Source organism: Psammomys obesus, unplaced genomic scaffold (genome assembly GCF_907164565.1).
Source record: "Psammomys obesus unplaced genomic scaffold, mPsaObe1.curated_primary_1811, whole genome shotgun sequence".
NCBI lineage: Eukaryota > Metazoa > Chordata > Mammalia > Rodentia > Muridae > Psammomys > Psammomys obesus.
The window spans coordinates 1,792,541-1,806,071 of record NW_026592890.1 but is presented as its reverse complement, the minus strand read 5'-3'; the positions used below and the strand labels follow the sequence as shown (position 1 = coordinate 1,806,071).

The following is a 13,531-nucleotide window of genomic DNA, read 5'->3' as shown; positions in this document are numbered from 1 at the left end:
AAAATCAAGAGATTAAGGTTCTATTATGTGGATCATCCACAAAGGCCCGGGAAAGCTCTCTAAATATTACCTTTTAGTGAAAATTGTCTGTGTTTTCTTCTTTTTTTTTTTAATATAAAGGAGATTCATATACATTAATTTTTGTATGTGGTTATATATGTACTTGAAAAGAATCTAGAGGCTCATGATATGGGTTTGCTGTTCTATATTACACAATTACTTTCATATTTCATCCAATTTGTACTTTTTTTTTTGCCCTAAATACATCCAAACTTAGCCTTTCATATTTTGGGGTAATAAGAGAAGAATCATTTTCATGAAGAAATGAGCTTACTGTCTCTCCTTTTAAATGATATTCACCTGCTTTAGAAATAATTGTATCTCGTTAAACCCCGAGTGCTCATTTGATCAGCCATCTTTGATATTTATTACTTTGTAATTTGTTAGAGATCTTAGTCCTGAGGCTACAGCCCATGTTTAATTGATATTATCTCTGACTGAAGCTCTTGGCTGGTGTCTTGCTATTTAGCATTGTTTAAAATTTGTTGCATTTTTGTGTGTGTACATTGATAGTGTGGCTATGTACATGTGTGGGGGTTCATGTCCAAGTACATGTGTGTGAAGGCTAAAGGTCAACAGTAAGTGTCTTCCTCGATTGTCCTCTACTTTATTTTTTTGAGACAGTCTTCTGTTGGACCCAGAGCTAGTCAATTTGCTTAAGCTGACCAATGAGCTGTGGGAGCCTCCTGATCTCGACCCCTCACTTCTTAATGCTGGTTACAGATGTGGCTTTTGTTTAAGCTGTGTGGCAGGCTCTTAACCAATGAGCCGTCTCCTCAACCCCTTAGCCAATTCTCTTGTGCAGAGAGATGAAGGAAACCTAATGTCCTGGAAGCTCATCTTCAGGACAATCTAAGTAGGCAGAACAGAGAGAATCCTAACTGCTCCCCTATTTTGATTTCATTAATAATTCTATTATAATATTTCAGAAAGATAAAGCAGATGTATTTAAGTGAAAGTTAATGATTTGTGCCATCTAAAATGACTTTACCCCCTCTTTTTTATTTCCTGGACATGGGAAACAGAAGGTAACATTTATAGCAAAGCCACCCAAGAACTCATATAGAAAAACATATTCAGCCAGGCAGTGGTGGGGTACGCCTTTAATCCCAGCACTTGGGAGGCAGAAATAGGCAGATCTCTGAGTTTGAGGCCAGCCTGGTCAACAGAGTGAGTTCCAGGACAGCCAAGGCTACACAAAGAAACCCTGTCTCAAAAAAACAGAAACAAAACAAACACCACATTCTCATTTTTCCCCCCAAGGAGGCTGTGGTGCAGTACGAACAGTACGAGCAGGAGATGAAGCATCTTCAGCAGCTGATAGATGGGGCACACAGAGAAATCGAGGACAAACCTGTGGCCACCAGTAACATCCAGGAGCTGCAGGCACAGATCTGTCGGCATGAGGTGAGACAGACGGGAGGGTGGAGTGAGAACACTGACCACTGGACACTGGTCTCATTTCATGCAATGGTTCTCAACCCTCCTAATGCTGTGTCCGTTTTGTACAGCTCCTCATGCTGGGTGAGCTACAGCCCTGCAATTATTTTCGCTGCTATTTCATAACTGTAGCTTTGCTGCTTTTGTAAACTATAATGTAAATATCTGTGTTTTTGGGTGGTTCCTGTGAGAGGGTGGTTGGACTCTCAAAGGCGTTGCCACCCACAGGTTGGGAAGCACTGATGTAGTGGCTGGGAGGGAAGGTCCCCAGTCCTGCAGGAGCCTGCTTGGTTCCTGTAGAGCACTCTAGCTTTTTCTGCATTTTGCAGGTGGTTTTTGCTGACTCAGTAACACATGTATTCTCCTGTATTCTTCAGCCTCTATGAGTTGCTCATGTCTGTCTCACTGAGCGCCCCATGCATGCAAACAGATCAAAAACCAGAGAGCTAATGTCCGCTGTGCTGATGGCCTTCTTAAAGTGTGGCTCATGCTTATTCACTAAGACCAGGAATCATCAGCTGCTCCTCCTGTCAAATGTGTCTTCTCCTTGTCCTTCGTATTCCTGGTCTCAGGTCTCACAGCTCCAGAGTGACAAAGCTTGGTGACATTCAGCAGAGAATTTCCTTTCCTGATCTGACATTTCCACATTTCCTATTAGGTCAATTCACTCTCCCTTGAGAGCTAAATGAAAAAGAGAAAGAAAGAAAGAAAGAAAGAAAGAAAGAAAGAAAGAAAGAAGGAAGGAAGGAAGGAAGGAAGGAAGGAAGGAAGGAAGGAAGGAAGGAAGGCAGGCTAATAAAACAGCTACTTTTAAAAAGTAATCTCTTGAGCTGCCAAATATAATGCTGGTCAATTCATTATTTTGGTGATTTTTTTTTTATTGGAACAGAGATTGTGTGTGTGTGACATCATCATAAAAAGAAAAAGGAAGTTCAAGACAAGGTTTCAGAGCCACCTTTTTGCAGAGTCACCAGGAGACTCAGTGATCTTCCTGATCCTGTCACAGTTTCTCCTGGTTGACACTTGTTAGCTTCATTCTGTGGCTTAGATGATGTCTCATGTAAATATGAAGCTCAGAAAAGATGAACACAGGAAGGGAAGTGCCAAGCAGAGAAGGCCTGAGTAGTACTAACATAAAAATCGGGATATAGGTTGTTGCCTGTATTTTCTGATCATTTTTATTGAATTTCAGGAGAGTCCAATACAGTTACAAATACAGTCTTATGGTATGCTCATTTAATTTTTGAATAACTTCAAAAGGCACATTCCACTTGAAAAAACAAAAACAAAGCCCAGCTACTTTGAAACCATACGAAGGAATGCTCCGGCTTCTTAGCTTTCTAGCTCACACAAAAGCCATGCTCCTGAGGACAGGAGGCCGCCCAGAGGGTTGCTTTCTTTGAAGGGTACATCGGCCCTGACGAACCCACTGTTATAATCATTTGTGGAAATGTCCAGCCCAAGTGCACATGCATTCATTCTTTTCTGAGAAGGGATAACTCATTAACCCACGTGGCTCTGTCTCAGTGACTGGATTTGCCTTAGTCTAGAGAGACAAGACAGTGTTCACAGGAGGAGGCCACCACATGGGCTGACCGTGGAGTGTAGATTCTGATAGACCAAGTAAATCAAGGTCCTGGCGGCAGTAATAACAAAGGTCACAGATGCCTTTTATTAGTTTTGGAAAAGGTCAGGTCAGCATGGGCTTGTGGGGTGCTGCAGGGTGGAACTGTCAGCTGCCTGTGACCACAGGGTGGGCAAAAGCTAAGTCTGACTCTGTGGACCTCGTGGGATCCCCAGGCTTCACTCTCGAAGGCATGATACCTTAAAAAAAAAAAGGCAAGCAAACTTACAAACAAACAAACAAACAAAACCCTTAGATTTAATTAGTATTTTTAGCCGCAGGAGTGTAAATTAGACTTTCAGTTTTTTTGTTTGTTTGTTTTGTTTTAATTCCCACAGTGAACTGTGTCTAGATGACAGGCTCCTGGCTCAATTCTGCTGGAATTCCCCCACCCCTGCTCATTTTCACGTGGGAGGGTGGAAACAGTAGCAGCCCACTGCATAACCAGTGTAATGTTTGTCTTTTTAAATTGCTCTAATATTTGTACCAATAAAGACACAAAAGGCATAAACTGAGGTAAAAACCTGCTAGCTTAGTGAGGTAATTTTATCTTCTTAATTATATATATAAAATATATATATAATATATATATATGTAAAATATATATATATAATGTATATATAAAATGTATATATATAATGTATATATATATATATTTACAAACCTGATTCTATAACAAAACTGCTGACTCCTCAGAAATCGCCATGTTTTGTTTTGTTGTTTTGCTTTGCTTTGCTTTTTTTACCTAGCTAGTCTACCTTTTTCTTAAACTCCTCCGAACCCACGAGGGCTCCTTAGCTCTATTTCCTAGAATTCTGTTCTACCCTGTCCTGCCAGCTGCCTGTCTGTTGTTCTGCAAGCCCACAGAGAAATCCCTATCTCTTCCTCTGAGCTCCTTCCATGAGGGCTCTTCCGAGCCAGGACAGAGAGCCCTCAAAGGTCCAGTTGCTATATACGAGTATCTACCTCCTCCTCTGCACCCATGTCGTTCATGGTGGGGGGACTCCCTCCACCAGACCTCTCCTAAGCAACCAGCCTTAAAGCAGGCAGTGACTTCCCCTTCTTCTGCTTTCTTATCTGTGGAGGCTCTCACAGGCACACAAGCTGCTTCTCCTCCAGACACACCTAACTGCATCTGACAGCCACTGAAGCCCGCATATTTTGTTAACAATCAGGTGTTCTAGGTACGATAATCAAATACCTTATAACAATGTAACACACACACACACACACACACACACACACACACACACACGCTATTGTTTAAAAATGTTAATGTCTGGCCTGATATTCAGGTGGCACATGCCAGTAATTCCAGCACTAGGGCTGAAACAGGAAGATTGTGAGTTTAAGGCCAGAAAAATCTACATAGCAAGACTCATATCTTTCAAAACAAAGCAAGCAAGCAAACAAGCAAACAAACAAAAAACCCAATCCTTCTACCCCCCCCAAAAAAAAAAAATTAAAGAAAGAAAAGAAAAAGAAAAAAATTATTGATGTTCAGTGTCGTGTCTCAAAGGGAGTTAGAAGCTCAAAGTATGAATGATCATGGTCTGGGAACATGGATTCAGATAGCCATCCCATAACATGTTTCCCTGAGGAAATGGTTTCATGGTATTATTGTAGCTATAGAACACAAAGAACAAAAGCAAGTCCTAAATCAAGACATTTTCAAGTGCCTTAAGGGGAAGCTTGGGTAGGTGGCTTATGGAAAAGCCAGGTTTCAGATGAATTTCGAGAATTTAATGCATCCCCAAAGGATTTACCTAACCACAAGGCTAGGCCACACAGAGGCGGATGATGAGTACTAAAGACAGTCTGTGATAATTTGTCCCTGATCCTGCGAAAGACCTGAAGTTCTAACCAACCAGCCTGATGGCGTCTTTAGGAAAGATGCAGCTCTTCTAGCACTTAGATTTTCGGTCAGATAGTGTTCTCTCTCAAAACCAAGGGACAGCTTCTCAGGCCAAGGTGCCAAGCGAAAGGAAAAGGGAAGCAAGGGAATCCTGCATTCATGTTACTATTTCAGGACATATGTTTTCAGTATGTCAAAGACACAAGAAATATTACTTCAATATCTTACAATTGTAGTGGTTTTTTATGCAAGTAAGAAAGTATAGTTGTAATATTCAGGATCTCACCACTCCCGAAACTGATCTGTATTTAATCCTTTTAGGAGCTGTGTGCTGTCCATAGGGTAGTTACAGGGAAGTTTCAGTTATGTCTCAAAATCATACTTTTTCAACAGCGAAATGAAACTGGAAGATACTAATTTGCATAGCAGTTTAGAGCTGTGCTTTGAAATATGAGAAACGCTTGAGGTGTGATGTGTCTGCTGAAAGAATATTGCCTGAGAAGACATTACATTGAGGGCAGTTGGCATATAAATTAAGAGTTCAAGACTATACTTTTAGGGATCATTTCAATAGTTTGATCATTCCTATAGTTTGTGTATCTATGATATACATCGTAGATTTCGAATGTAAGATTCAGATTTTCAATAGAAAAACAACGGTCGTGGCCTTGGACACCAGCAAGCCTGTCTGAAGTGACTGCCACCTCTTGGATGTAGATAGTATAAGTGCTGCGAATTGCTGCTTTTTTGTTTTTTGTTTTTTTGGTTTTAGTCGTCACATGACCTAATTTCCATGGCAGGAACCATCTGGTAAATTTCAGAGACTTCAGGTATTTTTGAGAAAGTAGCCCGTCCCTCATGTTGGAAGCTCATGATAGCATAAGGGTCACTCGCCAGGGCTCAAGGCCCGTCTGCACGCCCGGTCAGTGCGAGCTCGGCTGGGGAGCGCTGTCTGGGACTGGGCAGGGCTGCTCTGTGGTCTGGCTCTGCTGGGCTGGGAGCGCAGCAGTCGGCAGCTGCAGACCGCCTCTGCTCGGCACAGGGCTCGGCTCCGCCTCTCATTGGCTGGGGGCAGCAGGAAGAAGAACTGCTGCTGTTTCCTTCTGATGCTGCGCTGACACGCACGGGAAAATGTTTCCCCAGGAGCTGGCGCAGAAAATCAAGGGCTACCAGGAGCAGATCGCCTCTTTGAATTCCAAATGCAAGATGCTGACGATGAAAGCCAAGCATGCCACCATGCTGCTGACCGTGACCGAGGTCGACGGGCTGGCGGAAGGGACCGAGGACCTGGGTCGCGAGCTCCTCCCTACGTCGGCCCACCCCTCCGTGGTCATGGTAAGGACCGAGTCTGCCCCTGCAGCTAGCTTTGCTCTTTGGACCGGAGCCTGGCTGCTGCTGGCCCTGGAGCCATCGCCACACATCTTTCGAGACTAGCTTCAGGGCGGGTATGTTCTAATTTAGGAGCCCCTTCCTTCATTTGCACTGACTGCCCAGGGCCCAGAGCTGATCTTTAACCCTGTAAACAGTGGCAGTTGGGACTGTTAATATTGGGTTTGGCGGCTAAGATCCACCCTTTCATTCATGAGCAATTTTGCAATAACACTGACCCACTTCGGGCTTTATTTGGAAAATAATTCCTTTACACCACAGGGATGTGATAGTCACGACACATATAGATAACTGCCTTTCAAGCCGAATATATAAGCATGTACATATATATGCATGGTAAAAATTAGAAGAAAAGCTATTATGAGAAAAATAAGGAAATTGAAAATTCAAAATTTAGTTGTGGATCAAAAGAAGGGGTCCCTATTTAACCTCCCTTTTGCACCATTATTTCCCCATACATTTTGGAATTTAAAATCCACTGAGTGTTCTGGTAACTACAGCGCCTTCTGGTGATGTGTATTTTCCTCACCAATGCTTGCCTCAGGTAATATGTGACTCAACCCAAACCCGTGTGTGACTTTAAAGCAGCGGTTCTCAGCCTTCCTAATGCTGCGACCCTTTCATACAGTTCCTCATGCTGTGGTGACCCCCAACATAACATTATTTTCGTTGCTACTTCCTAACTGTACTTGTGTTGCTGTTATGAATTGTGATGGAAATATCTGGCAGTCAGGGTATCTGATATTCAGTCCCTGTCTGGACCCACAGGTTGAGAACCGATGTTTAGATGCTTTTATCTTCCTAGGATTTTTGAAACTTGAGATGCCACAGTAGACCAAGTTTTATTTCACAGACTCTTTTCCTTGTTTGACTCATGCTATTTCTACTTATTTTATAAAGACATGAACACAATAAAAAGAGATGCTTTTAACCAACAACAAAACTCTTGGGGTGGGACATGCAGCCATGGATCTGTCTGTTTTAGAAAAAGCACTAACACCATAGTCACTCGCCTTTAAATACTAACATGGAATTAATATGTAAGTTAGTCTCAGTCCTGCCAGATACTGAAGACCATCCTGAGCTGTGTCTGTTGAGGTTTTGTGCTAACAGAGCTAACTGATTTTTATGTCCTCTGGGCTACATTTTACGTGGCAGATGACTGCAGGTCGCTGTCACACTTTGCTGTCACCTGTCACTGAAGAGTCTGGGGAGGAGGGAACCAACAGTGAGATTTCCTCTCCACCTGCCTGTCGCTCCCCATCACCCGTGGCTAACACAGAAGCGTCTCTTAACCAGGTACCACCCCACCCACCTTTCTCCCCGTGAGCTCTAGGTGGATCCACTTTCCATCTTCCTTGTCTGTGGGTGTAACTCTCGGGCTTCACTGAATTAGGTCCAGGGTACATCACTGAGCGCCGTAGTCACGTTCATTACGATTGTCACTAAAGATGAGTCTCATATGTTTCCACCTCTCCTGAGTTACTGACAGTGAGATGAGCAAGATTTAATTCATGAGAATTATAGCCCGATAGAAACAAATTCTCTCATGCAAATTAAAGCTGAAAGAAGGTCCCTTTAAGGTCTTACAGGTTCCTGAAGCAATCACAGACCTGGAGAACGGTATCCTAAGAGAGAACACTGTATCCTAACAGAGAACACTGTATTCTAATAGTATGATTCTATGTCTCAGTTGAGCGCGGTGTTAACACCAACCAAGCCTACTTTAATAGAAAACCTTTTATTCATATTAGATTTTCATTTTTCATAAACGGGAGATGTACCTTGTTATGGGCTGCATTTTAACATATCTTACACTAAATATAGCATATTCCAAGTTATGTGTCGAAACGTTAGTGATACATATTCGACATTAGCAAAATACTTTAAAAATAACCAAAACTTTTAACGCATGACAAGTGGCGTTATGTCTTCAGCCAAAACAAATTTTGACAGATTTTAATGATGCTGCTAAGAAGTTATGTAACTGCTCAAGAGCTGAGATAATATTGTGAGGAAGCCACTAATTAGAGCAAGCATATTGCAGGCTGCACTATAAATCTATCGCATCACTTTTATTTTTAAGCCAAAGGATTGAATGTGGAACTCAGGGTTAGGGTTAGAATGTGGGAAAGAGAACGATAATCCAAATAAAAAAGGGGTGGTAACATTGATAAGATCTTTAGATAATATAAGGGCCTGTTGGTGGAAGTTGATACAGTTCTAGGGAAGTTATTAATTCCTCCATTCATCAGATAGCACACTTAGCTGGGTGTTGTGGCTCACTCCTGTGATCCTAGCACTTAGGAGGCGGAGGTAGGATTACCCTGGGTTCAAAGCCAGCTTGAGCAGCATCATGAGTTTCCCTCCAGCTCAGGTTACAGAGTGAAAAAAGCCCAGTCTCAAAACTAACCAATCAAATCAAAACAAACCACCTCTGAGCATGTCCAGCCGAAGACCTTCTGCCTTATGCTCAAAAAGAAAGGTCAACAAAAATTAAATAATGACTAGTAGTAAGAGGAATTTAACAAGAACAAGACAAAAGAAGACACTCAGAGCTCCTTGGGAGATTCAGGAAGCTGTTTTCCGTGTTCTGAATTAAAAATATGAATTACTCAACTTTTGATGATATGTTCTTTCCTGTGGTCACAAATGTTACTAGAGTCAGAGGAAATGGACTACAGTCAGCTGATTGTATATTGAAAGGATTACACAATATTCTTAAATTTCTCAAGTAGAACAATTAATCCTGAGCTTGAGACAGTCTGCTCTGGAAGTGTATGCCTCTTCTAATACTGTCTGTTTCTGCGCCACATCTTGGAAAACGCTTTCAGTGTCCACGTGAGTGTGTCCAGTACGTAATGATAAAACACATGCACATTTTTCTTGTTCCTAGTTGACATCACTCATAATCACATCTTAAACTGAGGTAGATTAGGCTTTCTGTGTCTTAGTTTTAACTAGCCTCTTTTATGACAAGGATGTGTCAATTAAATCCTATTCCTAGGCAAACATTCAGAGGGGGAATCCTGTTAGTTAGCAGACAGGCGCTTGCCGGGGCTGAGTCAAACTGCCTGACTTAGAGGGCACCATGAAATCGCCAACAGATCCTCTGCGTTGTTTAATCAAATGAATCCAAAGATCCCATTGGCTGGCCACATGGTCCCCATGCACAGTGTAAATCAGAACAGAACAGGAAAAGGTGACAGCTTGGACAGCCATGCACTAGATTTCAGAATTGGTGTGGAGACTGGGGAGCTTCCGGAGCTCCAGTTTCTAGACTGCCAGCGCTGTGCAGAACGTCTACAGGCACTCAAGGAGGAGCCTGATACACTGCCTCATAACGGCACATGCGTAGATCTCTGTTACCTAACAGACAGATTCCCCCTCACGGTCAGTATGTTCCCTGCTGACTGTGGGAGAGGAGAAACAAGGTGTCCTCAGAGTGCTGCCGGCTCCTTCACCTCCTTAGACAGGAGCCATGATCTGGATCCCACAGAAGAGTTGGGACAAGGAGTGTCACATCGTCGGTATCCCATTCAGAAGTCCCGGGAGATCACAGTGTCCAAGCTGGCTGTCCGTGGGTAGCTCCTCAGCTCCTCACGGATAAATGGAAATCCATTTCAGCACAAAATTATGAACATTAAATGGGATGTTTAATCGTCACTACTTTTAAGACAAGAAAAGTGTTAATTGAGTTGTAGGCAGATATGTCCGGATTTATTTCCTTGGGTGTTTTAACCTTAGACACATAAGCATTGAAACACATAAATTTTTTTCTTTCTTTTTTTTTTTTTAAGGGTTTTTGAGACAGGGTTTCTCCTTGTAGCCTTGGCTGTCCTGGAACTCTCTCTGTAGACCACGCTGGCTTCAAACTCGTAGAGATCTACCTGCCTCTGCCTCCCGAGTGGTGTGTGCCATCATATTCTTAATGGTGATCCCTCACTGTACCAAGTAAGGGTGATAGCAGTTATTTACAGGGCTATGTAGAGATTTACTCAGTGATTTCAGGCGGCCCTTCTGCAACAGAGTCATGTTACTCATATGCAAAGGATGATGGACTTTCAGCTCCTTCTAAGAAACCAGTTGTCACGTAGTTATGAGCCATATACATATAAAGACAATTTTTTTTTTGTAACAAACTCTAGCTCTTTGGGGGCCTTCTTTATTTATAATAGATTATGTGACTAAGACATTTTTATGATTTTTAAAGCCAGGCTTTTTTTAAAAAAATAAATTGGTGGCAGTAATAATCCAATTCCACCTTAGCCTACATTCAGAGGCTCCTGCTGATACTCAGTCCACAGATGGAAGCATAGAGGTTTTTCCTGTACATACACACCTACCATGAAATCATTTTCCAAATTAGGGGAAATAAGAGATTACCAACAGCAGCTATCAGAGAGAACACTTATATCAGTGTAAACGTATACTTGTTATGAAGTGCTCATTATGTAGTTTTCCATTTAAAATTTCAAGACTGTGGTTGACTGTGGGTCACCGGAAGGGCCGAGGGCGAGATCCTAGGCGTAGGCACGGGGGTTACTGCATCACTTCCCATTCCTAAAGTGAGTTTAGGCACAAGGTTCCTTGTAGACGCCCCCGCCTGCTGTTTGTTGAACACACAGAACATGCTCAGCGTGAAAGGCCTTGCGCCGCATGCAGTATTAAGGCTCTCACAAGTTTGTGAGCACAGGGCTGATGGGGCCTGAGGAGGGGAAGTGGAGTGTGATGGAGACCACAGAGGCAGCAGCCAGGACAGGTGGTTTCAGGCGTGCCCCATTAGCTGTGAGGGAGATAGGCGGCAGGATGCTGGGATGACAGGAGGGAAGATTTCTCAGCTAGAAGCAGAGAACATGGAGGCAGCAGCTGCGAAGAGTTTCAGGACACGCGGAAACACTTGGATTGGGAGTGGCCGTGGGAGCCCCAGCATGAAGGACCGAATAAATGAATTTATGGCACCTGAATGAATCAGGACTTTATCCAGACGACAGCAGTGAACCACTGAAGGAATTAACCAGCAGCTACCTATAAGATCTTAGGACAGATCATCCTGGCTCAATGGACACAGCAGAAGTGTGGGGAGGGGCGTGTTAGTTACCTGCTTGTTGCTGTGACAAAATGCACTGACAAAGCAACTCTGGGGAGAGATGGCTGGTCCCGTCACATCTGTATTCAGGAACAGAGAGAAAATAAGAAGTGGGGCTGGCTACGAAGCATGCATCATATGTGTGTTCTCCACATGTGTGTATTGTGTACGTGAATTGTATGTGTGTTGTACATGTTTTCTACATTTGTTTTGTGTACTGTATGTCGTGTGTGCATTTTATGTGTGACACACATGTACAGATGCACTCTGGGAAGTAAATTTGGATTGATCAAGATGCTGCCAGGGAAAGGCATGAGGAGGAACAAGTGCCCATGTGGCTGGGCCATCAGTAACTGTTAGGGCTGAGCCGGAAGCTTCAGCAGCAATGACAGGGTGGGTAGGGGGCGACCTTCTACCTCCGTGTTGAGCCAGTATGTAGGATAGGTATAACCTGTTTCAATTACGAAGCCTGAGAGGAAAATTTGGCTCGAGTGCCCCATCCCCAGTCTGAACTAACGCTGCGGTCCTGCCCTTCTTCTGGCCAAGACAGGCCACCCCCACCCCAGAAAACAGACTCCTTCCTGCTGTTCATGTTTGCCCTCGTGGCTGCAGCCTTTCTTTACAGATTTTCCACAGTTCGTGCTTTAAATTGCCATAATTACCTCAACAGCGCAGCTGCAAACGCAGTGAGCTTTACAATAGCAGCTGACAGAAAACAAACATTGCTCCCATCTTAAGGCTCAGAGAAATGCACAAAGGAACCATTGAACACGCGGGGCCTGGGGAGAAGGTTCAGTCAGCAAGTGCTGACCAGGAGCTCGGCATCTATGTAAAAGCCAGGCATGGTGGTGCCCACCTGTAATCCTAGCGCCAGGCAGGCAGAGACACTGGATCCCCGGAACTCGGTGGCCAGCCTGCCTCCCTGGATCAGTGAGCTGCAGGCTCAACGGCAGACTCTTTTGAAAAATAAGGTAAAGGCTGATCAAAGAAGACACCCCAAATCAACATCTGGCCTCCACAGGCAAGTGCACACATGCAAACACACAGATGGCCACGTACCACATACATATACACATGCTGTTGAAAAAATGGGATGCACAATGGTGTCTAATAAATGACACCATAAAATAAGAAATACGTATGTGATATACACGTATGTGTGTATAGATAGACATAAACACAACAAACTAAAAGACAGTTGAATTCATGAGTTTTGAACATTACCTTTGCTGATTTCCCACGTACTTTCAAGAAACCAATAGATGGGTGTTGGGCTTTTCGTTTTTATTTTGCTTTTCAAGACAGGGTTTCTCTGTGTAGCCCTGGCCATCCTGGAACTTGCTCTGTAGTCGAGGCTGGCCTGAAACTCAGAGATCCACTTGCCTCTGCATCCCTGGGACTAAAGGCGGCCACCACCACTGCCCGGCATAGACTGATCCTTTAAGATTACTAGTTTCTTATATTTTCCCGCCATTTAATATTAAAAATAATTATTTTTTGTGAATAATGCACTCACACATAGTGAAATATGGCCTCATTTGCAAAATTAATATCTATGGATTGATTCTGTTGAATTTGAGACATTCTCCTATAGCCTGAGCTAGCTTCAAACTTGCTATGTAGCTGAGGGTAGCATTTAACTCTCAAACCTTCTGCTTCTACCTAGACTTAATCTTTAAGACAAACGATCCTTTCAATAGTTACTCAGAACTTTAACCAATGTTGTGTACTACATTCTGGGAACAGGTTCAGGTACATCCCACCCTTTTCCTGTATTGGTTCGGTACATGCATAGTAGCTAAATAGATGTATGCCAGCTAAATAAAAGTACCCTGAGCAATTAGAGGTGTGCTGGTTAAATATGGGTATGTTGGTTAACTAGCAATGTGTTAGTTACTTGAGGTGTGCTGGTTAAATAGAGGCATACTGGTTAAATGCATGTCTTCTGGTTAAGTAGGGCTGTGCTGGTCAAATAGAGGTGTACTGGTTAAAGAAGTATAGGTTAGCTAGACATGTACTAGCTAAGTACGGGTGTGCCGCTTAAAGAGAGGTGTGCGGGTTAAAGAGAGGTGTG

At 43.2% G+C, this 13,531-nt stretch overlaps 1 protein-coding gene across 8 annotated transcripts in view; it reads left to right on the top strand.

Moving 5' to 3' along the window:
• The window catches only part of Syne1 (spectrin repeat containing nuclear envelope protein 1), a 461,163-nt gene that overhangs the window by 291,264 nt on the left and 156,368 nt on the right, over positions 1-13,531 (top strand). For 7 of the 8 annotated variants that reach the window (XM_055615901.1, XM_055615895.1, XM_055615899.1 and 4 more), the window contains 3 exons: positions 1,324-1,467; positions 6,123-6,314; positions 7,527-7,667. In XM_055615901.1, coding sequence (XP_055471876.1) covers positions 1,324-1,467; positions 6,123-6,314; positions 7,527-7,667 — 477 coding nt within the window. The remainder of the gene's footprint in view (positions 1-1,323; positions 1,468-6,122; positions 6,315-7,526; positions 7,668-13,531) is intronic. The other variant, XM_055615897.1, reaches the window with a different exon arrangement.